The following is a 15,650-nucleotide window of genomic DNA, read 5'->3' on the forward strand; positions in this document are numbered from 1 at the left end:
CAGCCTGAAAAGGGGTGTCCTTGGGGCTTCAAGCCCCAAGGACACCCCACGGTGGCGGGGAGGGGGAGAAAGGGGCCGCTTGGCCCCTTTCTCCCTTGCTTCGCTGGGCGCAGCCGTCTGAAGGCTGCGCCCAGCGAAGCAAAGCGGCGCCGCGGACCAGGAAGGAGCTCCGAAATGGAGCTCCTTCCTGGTCTGCGGAAAGGGCGCCCTAGGCGCCCTGCCACGGATTGAGGACGTCATGTCCGCGCCGCCCCGTCTAGAGGCGGCGCGGCCGTGACGTCCTCACAGCGGTGGCCGTATGGAAGGGCCGCCGCCGTTTAGTGCGTGACGTGCACGCACTAGGGTTAGGGCGGTGCAGAAGCACCGCCTTTTTGTAACCCTAGTGCATGCTCGTCACACACTAAAGTGCCGGTGTGTAACCGGCCTATGGGACAAAGAGACTGCCTCAAAAGGGTGGATTGGGGCTGCCCACAGCTCCTCACCCCAGAGCTGCAGCAAGCACACCCTGCAGTCCCAATCTGCCCTGATGCTAGCCCAAATTGGAACAGAAAAGATCTGTTCCTATTTGGGCAGGTAAAGGGCCACCTTAGACAGCCCCACTGCAACCCCAGAGCAGCATCAAACCCCCACACCCTTGGAGCAGCTTGAAGCTGCCCCTGTCTGAATGGCTGGGTGGCTTCCAGGCAGCTTCGGGGCATGTGGCGTCAAAACACCATGCCCCCAAGCCGTCCACAAGCCAGTTTTACTGGGCCATCTGTTCAGTCCAGTAAGGAGATGCTTGTTTTTAAACATTACAGCAAAGTTTATGTTTTGAAACTAATGTTTCCCTCAATCATTTACTGTAGATAACAGAATTCCTATGGTACCTGTCACTGGTAAATGCCACAATGAAGTTTAAAATATTTGTGTAAGGAAGGAAGCAAAAACCTTTGAGGTGCTATTAATTTCACACAAACTCACACTCCTATGTGTAATTTCAAGAACAATGCAAGCCTCTTAATTCTTTTTGCAAGATATTACATTAAAAGTATAGTAAGGGTCAGTCAGAGAATTGTTAGGGGTGATAACACTGAAACAAGGAATACCATAACCGCATTTCTGAAACTGATTACACTCACCCTTCCACATTCATGGGCTTGACATTCATGGTTTTGACTATCTGAGGGTTTGTAGTTGCTGCTTAACTAGCCTGACTTCTCCCCCTCCTCCCTTCCTCTCAATCCCTTATCTTTTCAAACCCCTTTCCAGTCCATAGATGTCCTGTTCTTAATCCACCTCCTCTCAACCTTCCAAAAGAGCCAGCCAGGTCTTAAACCCCTTTTCATCCTATAGATCTCCTAACACACTCTTGTTTGTCCCAATCTACCTCTTCTCAATTTCCTGTACTTCCAAAAGACCCAACCAGGTTATAAACCCCTTTCCACCCTATCAGTGTCCTCACCCCATTCCTGTTCATCCAAGTCCACCTCCTCTCAATGTCCCCTCCTCCCAAAAGAGCCAGCCGAGTTTTAAATCCATTTCCAGCCCATCAGTCTCCTCACTCCACTCCTGTTCATTCCAATCCATCTCCTCTCAACCTCTTGTCTTTCCAAAAGAGCCAGCCTGGTTTTAAAACCCTTTCCAGCCTATCAATCTCCTCGCTGACTCTTTTGAAAAGATAGAAGATTGAGAGGAGGTGGTCTGGGACGAACAGCAGTGGAATGAGTAGACTGATGGGTTGGAAAGGGGTTTAAAACTTGGCTCAGGCATGCTGATAGCCAAGTGGGAAATGGTGACAGGCTAGCGCTGTTGACAGGGGTCTGTAGCTTCCTTGTTTAGGGACCTAGAAATGTTTGTAGTTCCACTTTTGCAGGGATCCTGTGCCCCCAATCCCAGTGAATGTGGGTGACTGTAAAATCTATGAAGATTTACAAAATGTTAATATTATTCAGCATCTGAACACTGGACAGATTTCAAGAGAGAACTGCTTTAGTCTTGCCACTTACCAAATTGTTTCACGAATGACTTGTGTTTCAGTGACAAGAATTCTTTCTTCTGGCATATACAAGGGATCGCTATTATATAGGTGCTGCTCCCTGGAATAGAAAACCATTCATATTTTGTAACTGACAATTCTTGCGAAGAGTATTAAACATTATTCTTTGTATTCCCTTCTTCTGCAGCTTCAGTGAACTTACGGAAGTACATAATGAAATGAATAATTTGCACTAAAGTCATGGGAATATGAACATTCATACCCTAAAAGAAACCTCATTTTGTATATTACAATTTTGAAATCTAATAATTATTTTTAGTGAATATTCACTATTACAGAATTGCATGCTAGCACAGGTTGCCTTTATAAATTTATTCGTAACAGCACAATCCAAGAGATTTTCCATCAAAAATTTTCATAGCACTTCCACAAATCCAAGTATTCCCAATAAATTGGACATGTCTTATAATGAGAGAACTGAGAAGTGAATAAACAAAACAAAACCAAGAACAGCACATTTAATGTAGCATTTTATGATGTGCAATTACTTCTTGAAAAAGGTCTGTAAGATATTATAGTGGGCTCATAAATGAAATTCTCCTGATACAAAATTTGTTTAGCTACTTACCATACAGCAGCTAAATTGGAATGGAAATGCAAACTATGTGAAAAACGAACCCCTCTGCCAGTCCAGTATGGCGCAGCAACATGTTGCTCTAACCAGGTACGTGCATCAGGTTCACCTACAGATAACATATTCCATTTTAACTCAAACGTTCCATTAACCTGTAAGGGAACATTTCCTATATATGGTCAAACACAAACATTTAAACAATAGAATGCAATTTAGTGTCAATGCTAGTTCTAGACAAAAAACCTAGATTCAGCAGCTTATACTAAGTAAATCAGATTCTAAACCACAAGTATACTGAAAAGGGTGTAAATCTGAAAATCCATAAACCTAGTAAATACTGAAGAAAAGATTTATTCCCAAATGGTCCATATCCTCTTTCTTTGAGGAAGAGTTTGGATGTCAGAAATGCATCTTATAATGCCTGACTGGGCAGATTATTGTTTTCGCTCCTGCTCCACCTTCCTACCCAGAGAAAACAGAGGAGTTTATCACCTGAGTTGTGGACCTACTTCACACCGTATTTATCAGCCAGATCAGGAGCAAGCAACACATGAAGAGGAATCATCACTGTCCTCTCTCATCACTATTTGTGGAGATAAAACTGGAAGCCCTTCTCCCCACTATCTAAGGTTTAGGATGCGCCTGGGGAAGGGAAAAGCTTTAAGAAAGAACCTTTCACCCCTTCTGTAGACCATCATTATTAAAAAAGCAGAATAAAACAATTATATCGCAAGCCAGGTTGTACTTTCAGTTTCAAATGGAATGGTGTCTTTACTTTAAATTTAGCACAGTTTTTAACACTGGCTGCCTGATTAAATATAGACTGCTGTCACACTGCAAAATTAATGCAGTTTGAAACAATTTAACTGTCATGGTTCCATCCCATAGAATCTTGGGATTTAGAGTTTGTTGTGAAACCACAGCTCTGACAGAGAAGGAACATATCTCACAAAACTACGAATCCCAGAACTCCATAGCAGCGAGCCATGACAGTTAAAACAGTGTCAAACTGCATTAAATTCTGCAGTGTAAATGCAGCCCTAGTTTGCAAATGGAGAACCAAACTCAACTGACACTCCTGATCTTCAAGTATTAACTCTGTAAATTCCTCCTGCAATCACCAATTAGCAGTGCGGTAGCAGAAATACTAACTACAATTAAGGCTAGTCAGTACCCACAAATTTTATTTCTGTAGTTTTATTGCAACTTTGGAGGAAATATAGCAGTAGCAATAGCAAGTACATTTCTGTATCACTTATCAGTGCACTTAAGCACTCTCTAAGCAGTTTACAATGTGTAAACCAATTGCCCCCAACAAGCCTGGTACTCATTTTAGCAACCTCGGAAGGATACCTGGCTGTTACTGAACTCACAACTTTGTGGTTTGTGAGTGAGTGGCTGCAATACAGGCATTTAATCACTGCACCGCCAGGGCTCTTCAGCATATAAATATCAGTTTATAAAGTAAATATTCAGAAGATGGCATAATGTCCCATTAGACACTATAATAAGACATAATTCTTTAGAATTCCCTAACACAAGACAAATGTATTAGGGAATTGTACATGTAATTCTTTAGGTCTGCCAGCCTGAGTTCAACTATGGCATTACACATTTCCAAAAAAGTTAGTATAATAATAAACTGCACAACAGCAATTAATACATTCCTGTTCAAGTTAAAAATTCTACAATAATGAATCAAGCTTCAGAGAATAAACCTTTCCAGGTGACATGAGATGCTGACTTCTTGTTTTGATCCTGATCTTCTTGTGGTGTCCTGTCCACTTGAATGCCAGAATCTTCCCTACTTAAAGGTTCACTATCATCTTCATCATCACTCAAATCAGACCACTCCTGTAAAAATGTAAGTACATTTTAATGCAATATCACTGAGAAATTTAAAATGCATTCTGTCAAATTAAAACAATTATGGTAACATATTTTAAACAAAAAAATTACTTTTTAAATTAAATACATTATGGTATGTCCTAGCACATGCATTCCTAGGTGTTCTCTAGGTGCACAGCGTTTTTTAAATTTCCAACTTTTTAACAGTAGTAGCAAAAAACCCCAAAACAAAACAAAAAACCACACATCTTAAATTACACTGCTAAAATGAAGAAAGCTTGTGGGATACAAGCTGTGTTTTTGCACTGAAGGACTATGAGCATTATTCTATTCTGGTACTCTAATCCCTAAAATTCAAAGACATACGTACTTGTGTTAGTCTGAAAAATGCAAAGGGATCTTGTAGTACCTTTGAGACTAACTGAAAGTAATTTTATACTCAATATTTTTTAATAATTTACACGTAACCATGCATCTGAGGAAGTAGCTCAAGTCTACAAAAGTTCATGTTACCAACATTTTTCTTTCAATTAGTCTCAAAAGTGCTAGAAAATCCCTCTAGTCCCTAGAGTCAGCCTTTTTCGTGCCTGGTTTTAGTTGGTGAATGTCAGTATTCTAGCAAAAACAAAGTTGATCCTTGTAAACCTAGAGTCTGTCTTTCCCTGTTATAATATTTACTGTAAATTGAAACTAAAAGTGATCATGGGTTAGTTTTTGGTGTGTTAGACTGCAGCTTCTATTTTGAAGGTTGAGTCTCCCTTATTCAAAATACTTGGGATCAGAAGTGTTTTGGATTGTGCAGTTTTTCTTGATTTTCGAATATATGCATACACATAATGAGATATCTCGGAGACGGGACTGAAGTCTAAACATAAAATTCACTTATGTTTCATATGCACCTTCTACACATAGCTTGAAAGTAATTTTATACTCAATATTTTTAATAATTTTGCACATGAAACAAAGTTTTTATACACTGAATCATTAGAAAATAAAGGTATAACTATCTCAGCCACACATGTGAAAGATTTTGTATTTTTGAATTCCAGATAAGGGAAACTCAATCTGTACTTTATATTGTTTAAATCATTTAAATTGTTTGAAGTTGTGTTATGTTGTTTTAAGACTCCACATCCTCAAATCTCCAGATATAGAGGATATAAATAAATAAAATCACAGCATCTAACTGTCTTGCCTAATTGGTTCCTCTGGTTCAGCAATCTTTTCCCAGTATTAATCACTTAGATGTTACAGAAAAGCTCACCAGCAGAGCACATAATTTATACCCACACCCTGCAATATAAACCAAACCTGCTACAAAACATCTGGGCTTCACTCTTTGTGATGACAGCCACATGCACATCTCTCTTCATAACAGTGTAGTTGGACTTGTGGATTTATACAGTCAACTAACACACAGGTCTAAAAATTTATTCTAGATGATAGTTTTCATTTTTTGAGCTTCTGTGCTTCCACAGGATAAGACACAAGAATCTGCTGTTTCATGGCAAACAAAATCCCTGCATCATCACAGCAGCAGCAGCCCCTAACCTGGCACTATGAGACATTTTTAGTACTAACAGCAGTGCTTTCAGTTTCCATTCTATCAATTTTTAAGGATCCCCTTACTCGCTTATGTAAAATCCAGAGGACTGACCGAAGAATGTATTAACAGTGAACAGACAAACATACAGTGTCACATCAGTTAATGAAAGGAGAAAATACCTGGAGTCTAAAGACAACTGTTAATCTACTGAATCAGATTTACTGAATCAATGGAAACTTTGTATGACAACACATAAATAAATTCTACTGATTTAATTCTAGTTGAGACTAACAATTGACTTAAGGCCTAGGTAAACCACTACCCTATCTTAGATCCAAAACACACTGCAGAAATAATCCAGTTTGAGATCATTTTAACTGCCCTGGTTCAGTGCTAGGGAATCCTGGGAATTGTAGTTTATTGTGGCACCAGAGCTCTCTGACAGAAAAGGCTAAATGTCTCACAGAATTACAGTTCCCAGATTTCCCTAGCATTGACCAGGACAGTTAAAGCAGTCTCAAACTGGATTATTTCTGCAGTGTGTTTTAGACCCCAGTTATACTGAGAATGAAAATTACTCCTTCTCAAAAGAAGGTACTGAATTTAGGTTGTTAATAATTTTCTAAGAGATAAAGGAATGTAAAAGTATATAAAGAAAAGGCAAAGCCATTTCTGAATTGCCAATATATTTTAAGTACCAAATTTGGATCACTGCCAGTTTGGGATTATATAACTGATCTACAAACTAAAAAATGATTATTTTACCTTATGTCATTATATAACAATGTGTTACTTACTGGTGTTTCTAAGTCAGGTTCAAAGTCAAATTCTTCACCTTCCATTAAGTATTTTCCCCAATCAAATTCTTCTTTTTCTGGGGGGGGGGGAAACATATCAAGAGCTACAACTTACTTTCAGTTGCTTTCTCAATAATTTTCCATCACAGTCCTTCTAAACACAAGATAGTTGTACAAGTATGTCAAACTAGCTGAAAAGCAAAACGCTAGTAAAATTTCAGTGTGCTTTAGGGTGGGCAACCTATGGCCCTCTGTTTTATTCAAAAATCCTCCTGCAAATGATCAATTCAGGCCTCTGCAAGAGGGATTTGCCTCTTCCCCAGCAACCAGGAATGGGACAAGAGATGAAAAAAGAATAAAGAAAGCATTTAATATATATATATTTATTGGATCTATATCGGATCTTATTGGATCTGCCTATCTTCCAAAATGGGATTCAACATGGACGAACGTTCCTACTTTTGGCTCTGGCTTCCATCACTACTGGATTAAGCTCTGCCTACTGGCTGCCTCTGGCAGATTACTACTGAAGGAATGTGGTCCTCAGTATAAAAATGGGTACCTACCCCTGGTGTACATAAGCAATGTAGTAGTAATTCACAAAACACAGAAGACTTCACGTGAGTTTAACAAACAAGACCTCAAAAGCAATAGATAAGGTTTTCTACTTGTTTCCACAATAATACCATTTCAAGAATAAGTGCAATATACTAAAACGTACCCACTTCTTTCTCTCTTGGTTTTTCTGCATAACTGGTGTTGGAAGGAGAATCAGACAAGCATAGCAGGAGAGAGAGTATGGCATAATGGATCTGGGTCTTAAATACAGAAGATAAACAAATAATTCAATAAATGGAATTCATTTGTTAATTATTAAGGATATTACCAGATTAAAATTATACTTTAAAAATGTGGAAGTAATTGTATCTTAAAACAAAAGAAAAATATTTTGAGTAACAGGTGACATGGAGTGGCATGTATTCTATGCGACAGACACTGACAATTGAGTCATGGGCACACAGCATGAGGCAAAGTTTCAGCAAGCTTCCATCATGCTATGTGACACAGAGTAATGACCCAGAACCACCCTCCTATATACAAGTTGGAGATAGTGTGGTCATGTGTGGGCTAGAGTGGAGTTATAGTTGAAGTAACAGTGTACAGTAGTTGTTTGGAAGTTGATGGAGAGAAGTCGGAGTGTGTATAAATGCTGTACTGTACACATCACAACTGAAGATAAAAGCCTCCACAACTTTGGGTGAACCAGTATATCTGTGAGTCTTATTTTGTGTGTGAAAAGTATGTCACAGCATTGCCAATACCAACAGCTGGTATTTTGTTTTTGTGGTTTTTGTTTTTCTGCTGCTTCAATATTGTCTGGCTGCACCTAGGTTGGTTTGTCTCCAGCCTGTGCTGGTAGTTGGCTTTTACCCTAACCAACAAAAAATGCAACAGAAAATATTTAGTTTATCATATGTTTTAATAAGAAAAGTAAGAGAATCAGGATTCAAAACCACTCATGAAACATAACATCCATCTACATAACAGAATAGTTCCATTAACTGCATTCTGTAGTTCATAAGAGCTTTTAGTCCTCACTAATTGACCAAAGACAGAGAACATTACTAGAACCTAGTCTACTGGTTACAAATTAAATTTCAACTGTTCAATCTACTGACTGAAAAATACATTTCAACTGTTCAATTTATTCAAGTTCCATTGGCATATAACCTTCAGATGTTCTCAAGCAGAAAATTTTGTTGTACTGTGACATAAGTGATTTTTATATGGCAAAAGCTAAAGATTTATATTGTTTTACCAAATGATGAAACTGAACACAAATACAGCAATATGTAAAATAAAAAACTCTGGCAAAATAGAGGTCTCTTACAAGCTTTCCCAATTAACGGAAATATGGTGGAGAGTTTCATTTTTGAAAACAACAGCTATCATCTTACAAAATATTAGATGAGCCTCATATAGAAATGTGAGGATTCTGCTGATTATTTCCATTTTCACCAAAATCCCAGTTATCTATTGGACCAAGCACAGATAAACATCTACTCTCCCTATACCCCCATCAGAGCAAAACTAGTAACTACATGCTCTCTAACTGTTGTTGGACAATAGCCATGGATGCTGTCAGTGCAATATGAAACCCTCTGCAGAAGATCACTCTTCTAGAAATCTCAAAGCACAAAATGAAAGTGCTCTTTTTCTCCTTAATGTATGATTAGCTATGCCTGATAAAATCCATTTGCAACCTATTGCTAATCTATCAGATCCCCCCCCCCCAAAAGCAGGATTGTAGTTTTGAAATATTTTTATCTTGTAAGCCACCTTGGGTCCCTTGCTGGTAGAAAGGTGCCACAGAAATGAAATAAATAAATAAATAAAAATAAAGAATAGCCCTGGATATTTCTTTATCTGCAGCATTAAGCATCTGATGGGCTACACAGAAATGTCATGCAAATAAAACATATATTCTCTTGCTTTACAAAAAATAATCCTCAAAGTGACTACCACCAGAACAAATGTAAGGAAATAAGAACACAGCTGAAAGCCATGCTCTTAAAAAAAAACTACCTTTGTTCCTTCAGTAGATGGAAGAGGCAAATTCAGAAACCTTTCTGTTAATCTCTTCCAATTTGCAGCTTTAACAAGGTCTGAGTGAACAATCAGCTTTTCATAAATTCTGTCAAAACAGTAATAAATATATTAAAATTTCAACAGAAAAGGACTACTGTAATGTCTAAAAACAAAAAGAACTTACCCTTCTATTGTTTTCTCCACTTTGTGACTACTCACATCAAGAAATCGATGAAATCTACAGGAAAAATGACAGAATATGTATTTCATCAGAATGCATTTAAGAATATACGAATTAAACAGTTTTCAGCAGGTTTTGGTGTGCAGCAGAAGTTACCAGACCTTTGAAGCTAAGCAAGGTCAACCCTGGTTAGTACTTGGAAGAGAGACCACCAATGTATAACAAGTGCTTTAGGCTATATTTTGGAGGAAGGATCTGGCAAAATTACCGGTGTATTCCTTGCCTAAGAAAGCCCTATGAAATTCATGGGGCGACTATAAGCCAACAGGCAACCTGAAACACAGACACACATATAAATGAGGCTTTGCACTTCCGTACTGCAATAAAACACTGCATGGAGTGTTCCTGTTCACTGTTTGTGAACAGTCAACCATGTCTTTTCTTCTCCCCCTTCCCCAATAAAATGTGCTAATATTACCCACTTGATCATGGATGTTGCAGATTTTACAACAGAAGGAATGGGTGTTGACTTGAATAGCAGTAATAGAAGGAATGATTTCATATTTAGCTCCTTGCATATATGTGAACTGAAACAAGTGCTGCACAAGTAATTACAGCTGCTATTCTGTGGAGCTGACAGTCCATAGTGTGACTACACTAAAACAGCAAGCAGACTTTTTGGCAACTCCCTCCCGCCACCCAACCAGGGTGGCATGATATTTGTCCCCATTGATTCTTTCTTTTCTGGAAATTTGACATTAACTTTCAGCCTGGCATTACTTTGAATGCAGTTTAGAATCGGATAAGAACACAGCACATACAATGTCCAAATCCAACATATTTGACACTCATGAAGTGCCAATTTAATATTTAATATAAACATGTGTTGCCAGACTTAATTCCAGGCATCATTTCTCAGGACCTGTAAACCCTATCACATCCTGATCACTATAAAAACATACATAGAATAAATGTATTTTTTTCTGTTCCTGAAAGGGAATCAGTGGAACCAGCAGCAATTGGTTCACATGGTTATTCATAAATTAACAGATAGAATTGCTACCCAATGCAATAATGGCCAGAACCTCAAGTGATTATGAAAGGGGAAGAATTAGATAAATTCAAGGAGGGTGACTACGCCATTATATAAAATTAAGCTTCATTCCTCTTCCAGTGAGACAAATCACAGGAGTACCCTCTCTAGGACACAGTTTATAGCACAAATGAAAAGCTTTTGCCCCTTCAAACGTTGTCCAACTACAGCTCTTACCATCTATGACCATTAACCATGCTGGCTAAGACAGATAGGAGCTGCAACAGCTACAGGCTGGCCTTACGGGGCCTTTTCACACTATCCAGTTATGTTGCCATGATTCTGCTTTAACTTCCATGGCAACATCCTATGAAACCCTGGGATTTGTAGTTTAGGGAAGGGTGCTTAGAACTCTCAGCCAGAGCGCTCCTCTAGTGCCTTAACTGACTATAGGGCTCTATAGGATGTAACCCATGGAATCAGTGCTATAATTGTTTAGCATGAAAGGGCTCTATGGTACAGCCCCCATCCAGACGTCAAGATTTTGATCTGGGTTGCTGTCACACTGCAAAAGGGATGCAGTTTGACACTATGGTTTTGATTAATATGTTCCCTCTAGGAATCTCCTAGTCTTCCAGCGCAACTCTGCCAGAAGTTGACCATAGAGTTGTGCTGGAGAACCTAGAAAACACTTCTCTAGCATGATTCTGTGGTCAATGTCTGGCAGATGTTGACCAGAGAGTTGCACTGGAGGACCTGGAGATTCCTAGAGAGGTGTCCTCTCAGGTAAAAACATGATGTTTTTGTCATTTGTGGTTTCTCCATATTCACAGGGGTCTTGTGCCCCTAACCCTAGCGAATGTGGAGGGACAAGTGTACATGCATGCCCACTGACCTGGTGTGTGAATAGATGTGCCTGTGCATGAATGTATGTATATGTGTATATATGTATATTTGTGTGTGTATCTGTCTATATATATGTGTGTGTACGTATATGCATGCGCGTGTATGTGTGTATATATACATATACATGTATACAAACATGTGTATATGCACGCGCACATGCACACAGAGAGATATACACACACGCCCACTAACCTGGTGTGTGTAAATGTACGTGTATATATATGTGTGTGTGTGTGTGTGTGTGTGTATACACACACCAATATACACAGACACACAGGCGCATATCTCTACTCCCGAGGCGTCCCTCCTCCTCCTCCTCCTCCTCCCACGGAGCCCCGGGGCTTCCTGCTCTTCCTGCGGCGGACCTGACGTTGGACCAGGCGAAGGCGAGCGCCGCCTGGAAGTTGGCGGCCTCCTCCCGAGGGCCCCCGCTCCGCTCCTCCAGGCCGGTCATCCTCCGGACCAGCTCCCTCAGGGCCAGGTCCTTCTCCTGCTCGAAGCGGCTCCAGTGGGCCGGCGGAGTCGTCGCCATCGCCATCGCCATCGCCGCCACCGGCAAGGGACGCTCTCTCTATTGACAACCGTCCCGCCGCGCCTCAGTTTATGCCGGTCGCAAAATCGCCATGAAGTCTCGCGAGGCTTCACGATCCCGGCGGCGGCGGCGGCGGCGGGATTCTTCGGAGAGCTGAGACGCATGCGCAAATTGCGCCTTCCCCTTACTATGCTCTTTGAGGGGATTTTTTATTTTGGACTTCAGCTCCCAGAATCCCAGGCTATTGGCCAACGCGGCTGAGGCTTCTGGGAGCTGGAGTCCAAAATTCTCTTAAAGGGGCACAGTTTGGGGAACCGCTGTTTTGGAGGGAAGCTCTTTCTTTGCTCAGTGGGGGGGCTGCTTGGCATTTATATAGACAGGCTGACACTTGGTTCGAAATTAGTTTTAAGAATTGACAATATTGTGGGTGCATCTGCATAATGGGGTCTGACTCCACTTTAACTGCCAGCAGGCAGGGCTCCTTCATGCTTCCCACTTACAGCATTGTGATACTTGTTTTTACTGCCATGGGTCCATCCTATGCAATCCTGGGATTTGCAGTTTCAGGTAGCCCTTGAATAATTTGGCGAGCAATGCTTCAGACCCCATGAAACTACACATTCCAGGATTCAGTAGGATGGAGATGCAGTAGTTAAAGCACTGTCAAAGTACTATAGTTTTGTGATGTAGAAGAAGACAGAGCAGTGGGGAAACTAGTCTTCCAAACATTATTGGACTGCAGTTAGGGTTGCCATAATGGAGGACCTCCAAACCGGGACAAATGTAGGACCAGGTATGAAAATGTAGGACTTTTTTTTTTAATTTCCTGGCTAGGAAATTAAAAAAAAAGTCCTACATTTTCAAACCCTGTCCTCCTCCTCCCGGCTTCGGAGGATGCCTAGGCTCTCTCCCAAGCCGGGAGGAGGAACAGGGGCCGCTTGGAATCGCGCCGCGGTTCCAGTGGCCTCCTCCTCCTCCCGGCCTGCGAGGGAGCCTAGGCCGCCTCCCAGGCCAGGAAGGGGCGCGGGGAAGCTTGGCACCGTGGCGATCGCCACGGTGCCAGGCTTCCTCCTCCTCCTCCCGGCCTGCGAGGGAGCCTAGGCCGCCTCCCAGGCCAGGAACGGGCGCGGGGAAGGTTGGCACCGTGGCGATCGCCACGGTGCCAGGCTTCCTCCTCCTCCTCCCGGCCTGCGAGGGAGCCTAGGCCGCCTCCCAGGCCAGGAAGGGGCGCGGGGAAGCTTGGCACCGTGGCGATCGCCACGGTGCCAGGCTTCCTCCTCCTCCTCCCGGCCTGCGAGGGAGCCTAGGCCGCCTCCCAGGCCAGGAAGGGGCGCGGGGAAGCTTGGCACCGTGGCGATCGCCACGGTGCCAGGCTTCCTCCTCCTCCTCCCGGCCTGCGAGGGAGCCTAGGCCGCCTCCCAGGCCAGGAAGGGGCGCGGGGAAGCTTGGCACCGTGGCGATCGCCACGGTGCCAGGCTTCCTCCTCCTCCTCCCGGCCTGCGAGGGAGCCTAGGCCGCCTCCCAGGCCAGGAAGGGGCGCGGGGAAGCTTGGCACCGTGGCGATCGCCACGGTGCCAGGCTTCCTCCTTCTCCTCCCGGCCTGCGAGGGAGCCTAGGCCGCCTCCCAGGCCAGGAAGGGGCGCGGGGGCCGCCCCTCATCGCGGCGATCGCCGCGAGGGGAAGCGTCCTCCTCCTCCTCCCTGGCCTCGTGGAGGCCTTGAGGACCCCGCGGCCGGAGCTCCGACCGCGGAGCTGCCTCCAAGGCCTCGCTGGGGCCCGGGAGGGAGCGTCTCCGCGGCTGGAGCTCCAACCGCGGAGAGCCTTCCCAGGCCTCAGCAAGGCCTTGGAGCCGCCGCGGGGCCTGAGGTGGCCGCGGTGGGCGGGGCCGTCCCGGTTAGGGCGCCAAACCGGGCCGGGACCGGGACAGCACCGCCCAAACCGGGATTGTCCCGCCCCCCGGCGGGATATGGCAACCCTAACTGCAGTTCCCATCAGGCCTCATCTGTATAACCAGTGGCAATAAAGATGGGAGCTGCAGTCCAAGGGCACCTGGAAGGCATTCATTTCCCCACTTGCCTTTGAGACAAGTCCATACAGAAATAATAATCCAGTTTGAGACCGCTTTAACTGCCTTGGCTCAGTGCTAGGGAGTTCTAGCAACTGTAGTTTATTGTGGCACCAGAGGTCTCTGGCAGAGAAGGCTAAATACCTCATAAAACTACAGTTCCCAGAACATGCCAAAGAAACAGACATTTGCAAAGGGTCATGGAAGCTGCTGTGGGTCCTTTGCCTGTAAGGCAGGGGTGGGCAACTGTAGAAGGCTAGGGCCCTAAAAGACCTTGGACTTGCCATGCCTTGTTCCACCCAAAATAACACACACAACTTTTTGCCTCTGTGCATCTCTAGGGGAGGCTATAGGGGCATTTTCACCATATTTTCAATTTCAAAAAGGCCTCTCCTGGGCCAAAATTGGTTGCGGGAGGAGGAGGGGCTGAAAATATGGTGGAAATGCATTTCCATGGAAACTTTGGCACATTTGGTGGCAAAAAAAGTATTTATTTATTTATTTTGTAATAATTGTTTTTTAACCTGGGGAGCACAGGGCTTAAATCATGGCGGAGATGACCCCCACACCCGCTATAGTGTATTTGGGGATATTCTGGAGGAGGGGACTTTCTCTTAACTCCCCCCCCCCAAAAAAAACCCCTGTGTTTTACCCATGGGGGCCGCACTTTGCCCACCCCTCTGGAGGGGGATTAAACTGAGAGAGAGTGTTTTTAATCCATGTTGGAAACCAGGCCTGACCTTTACAAATGCTAATAAGCATTCTCCTTACATTGCCTGTCACATTCACTTATATTCATTTTGCCTTCGTTGCTCTCTCTCCAATAGCGCTTTCGTGAATGTCTCTTGCTTCAGTGAAAGCTGCCCAAGATTATTTTACAAGTACTATTAGCATGTTTCCTATACAGTGTGAACAGTATTAACTGGAACATTTCTAAATGAGCATATTTTTGTCGTCCTCTTTCTACTGGCTGGCTGTCAAAAACCGCTGTTCCTAGAGGTTAAGATTACAAATTGTACCATAAATGTAGAATTCTGCAAGTGTCTCCAAATGTTTAACTAGCCTTGGTTTGCTTTCTTCGGCGTCCTGCTTCTTAGTATGCTCAAGGTTTTTGATATCATGCTGAATTTAAGAGTTAGTACAATTCTCTCACTCTTGGGGCATGAACCCCATCTTGTTCTGCATCTTTTAGCTGGCAAAGGGGTTGTTCCCACTTAAGATTTGAAACGATTGAAAATACAACGTTTTTAATAAAATCGATTCAAAATAACACTGTTCTTATCCCGCTATCCGAATCGCTTTGTTCATCGTTCCCATCTGGTTATTTAAATCGAAGTTTTTACCTGCAAGCGTTCCTACTTGGCATGAAATCAGTGTTTAAATAAAGCGATTCTTCTCCTCCATACCTTATTTGGAGCTGTCAATCAATAGTACGTCAGAATGACGTAACGTTAATCCGGAATATTTGGAAGCGATTTATCTTTTGGCATCGTTTCCATTTCATTGACTGTTTGTGAATTTAGCGAATTTAGGAAAGCGAATTT

General features: G+C 42.8%; 1 protein-coding gene across 2 annotated transcripts in view; it reads right to left on the minus strand.

Annotated features, from left to right (window-relative positions):
• The window catches only part of LOC149319344 (gamma-tubulin complex component 5-like), a 29,844-nt gene extending 17,713 nt beyond the window's left edge, over window positions 1-12,131 (minus strand). Inside the window, exons 1-8 of one of the 2 annotated variants that reach the window (XM_089511519.1) lie at window positions 11,875-12,131; window positions 9,574-9,627; window positions 9,387-9,495; window positions 7,522-7,618; window positions 6,801-6,877; window positions 4,328-4,463; window positions 2,604-2,718; window positions 1,986-2,075 (exon numbers count right to left, since the gene is read on the minus strand). In XM_089511519.1, the coding sequence (XP_089367645.1) occupies window positions 1,986-2,075; window positions 2,604-2,718; window positions 4,328-4,463; window positions 6,801-6,877; window positions 7,522-7,618; window positions 9,387-9,495; window positions 9,574-9,627; window positions 11,875-12,053 (857 nt within the window). In that variant the 5' untranslated portion in view covers window positions 12,054-12,131. Of the gene's footprint in view, window positions 1-1,985; window positions 2,076-2,603; window positions 2,719-4,327; window positions 4,464-6,800; window positions 6,878-7,521; window positions 7,619-9,386; window positions 9,496-9,573; window positions 9,628-11,874 lie in introns of those variants that run through there. The other variant, XM_089511520.1, reaches the window with a different exon arrangement.
• Between the last annotated feature and the right edge of the window lie 3,519 nt (window positions 12,132-15,650).

The sequence above is a fragment of the Sceloporus occidentalis genome, unplaced genomic scaffold (genome assembly GCF_023333645.1).
Source record: "Sceloporus occidentalis isolate IW3139 unplaced genomic scaffold, rSceOcc1.0.p SCAF_2, whole genome shotgun sequence".
Taxonomy (NCBI): Eukaryota; Metazoa; Chordata; class Lepidosauria; order Squamata; family Phrynosomatidae; genus Sceloporus; species Sceloporus occidentalis.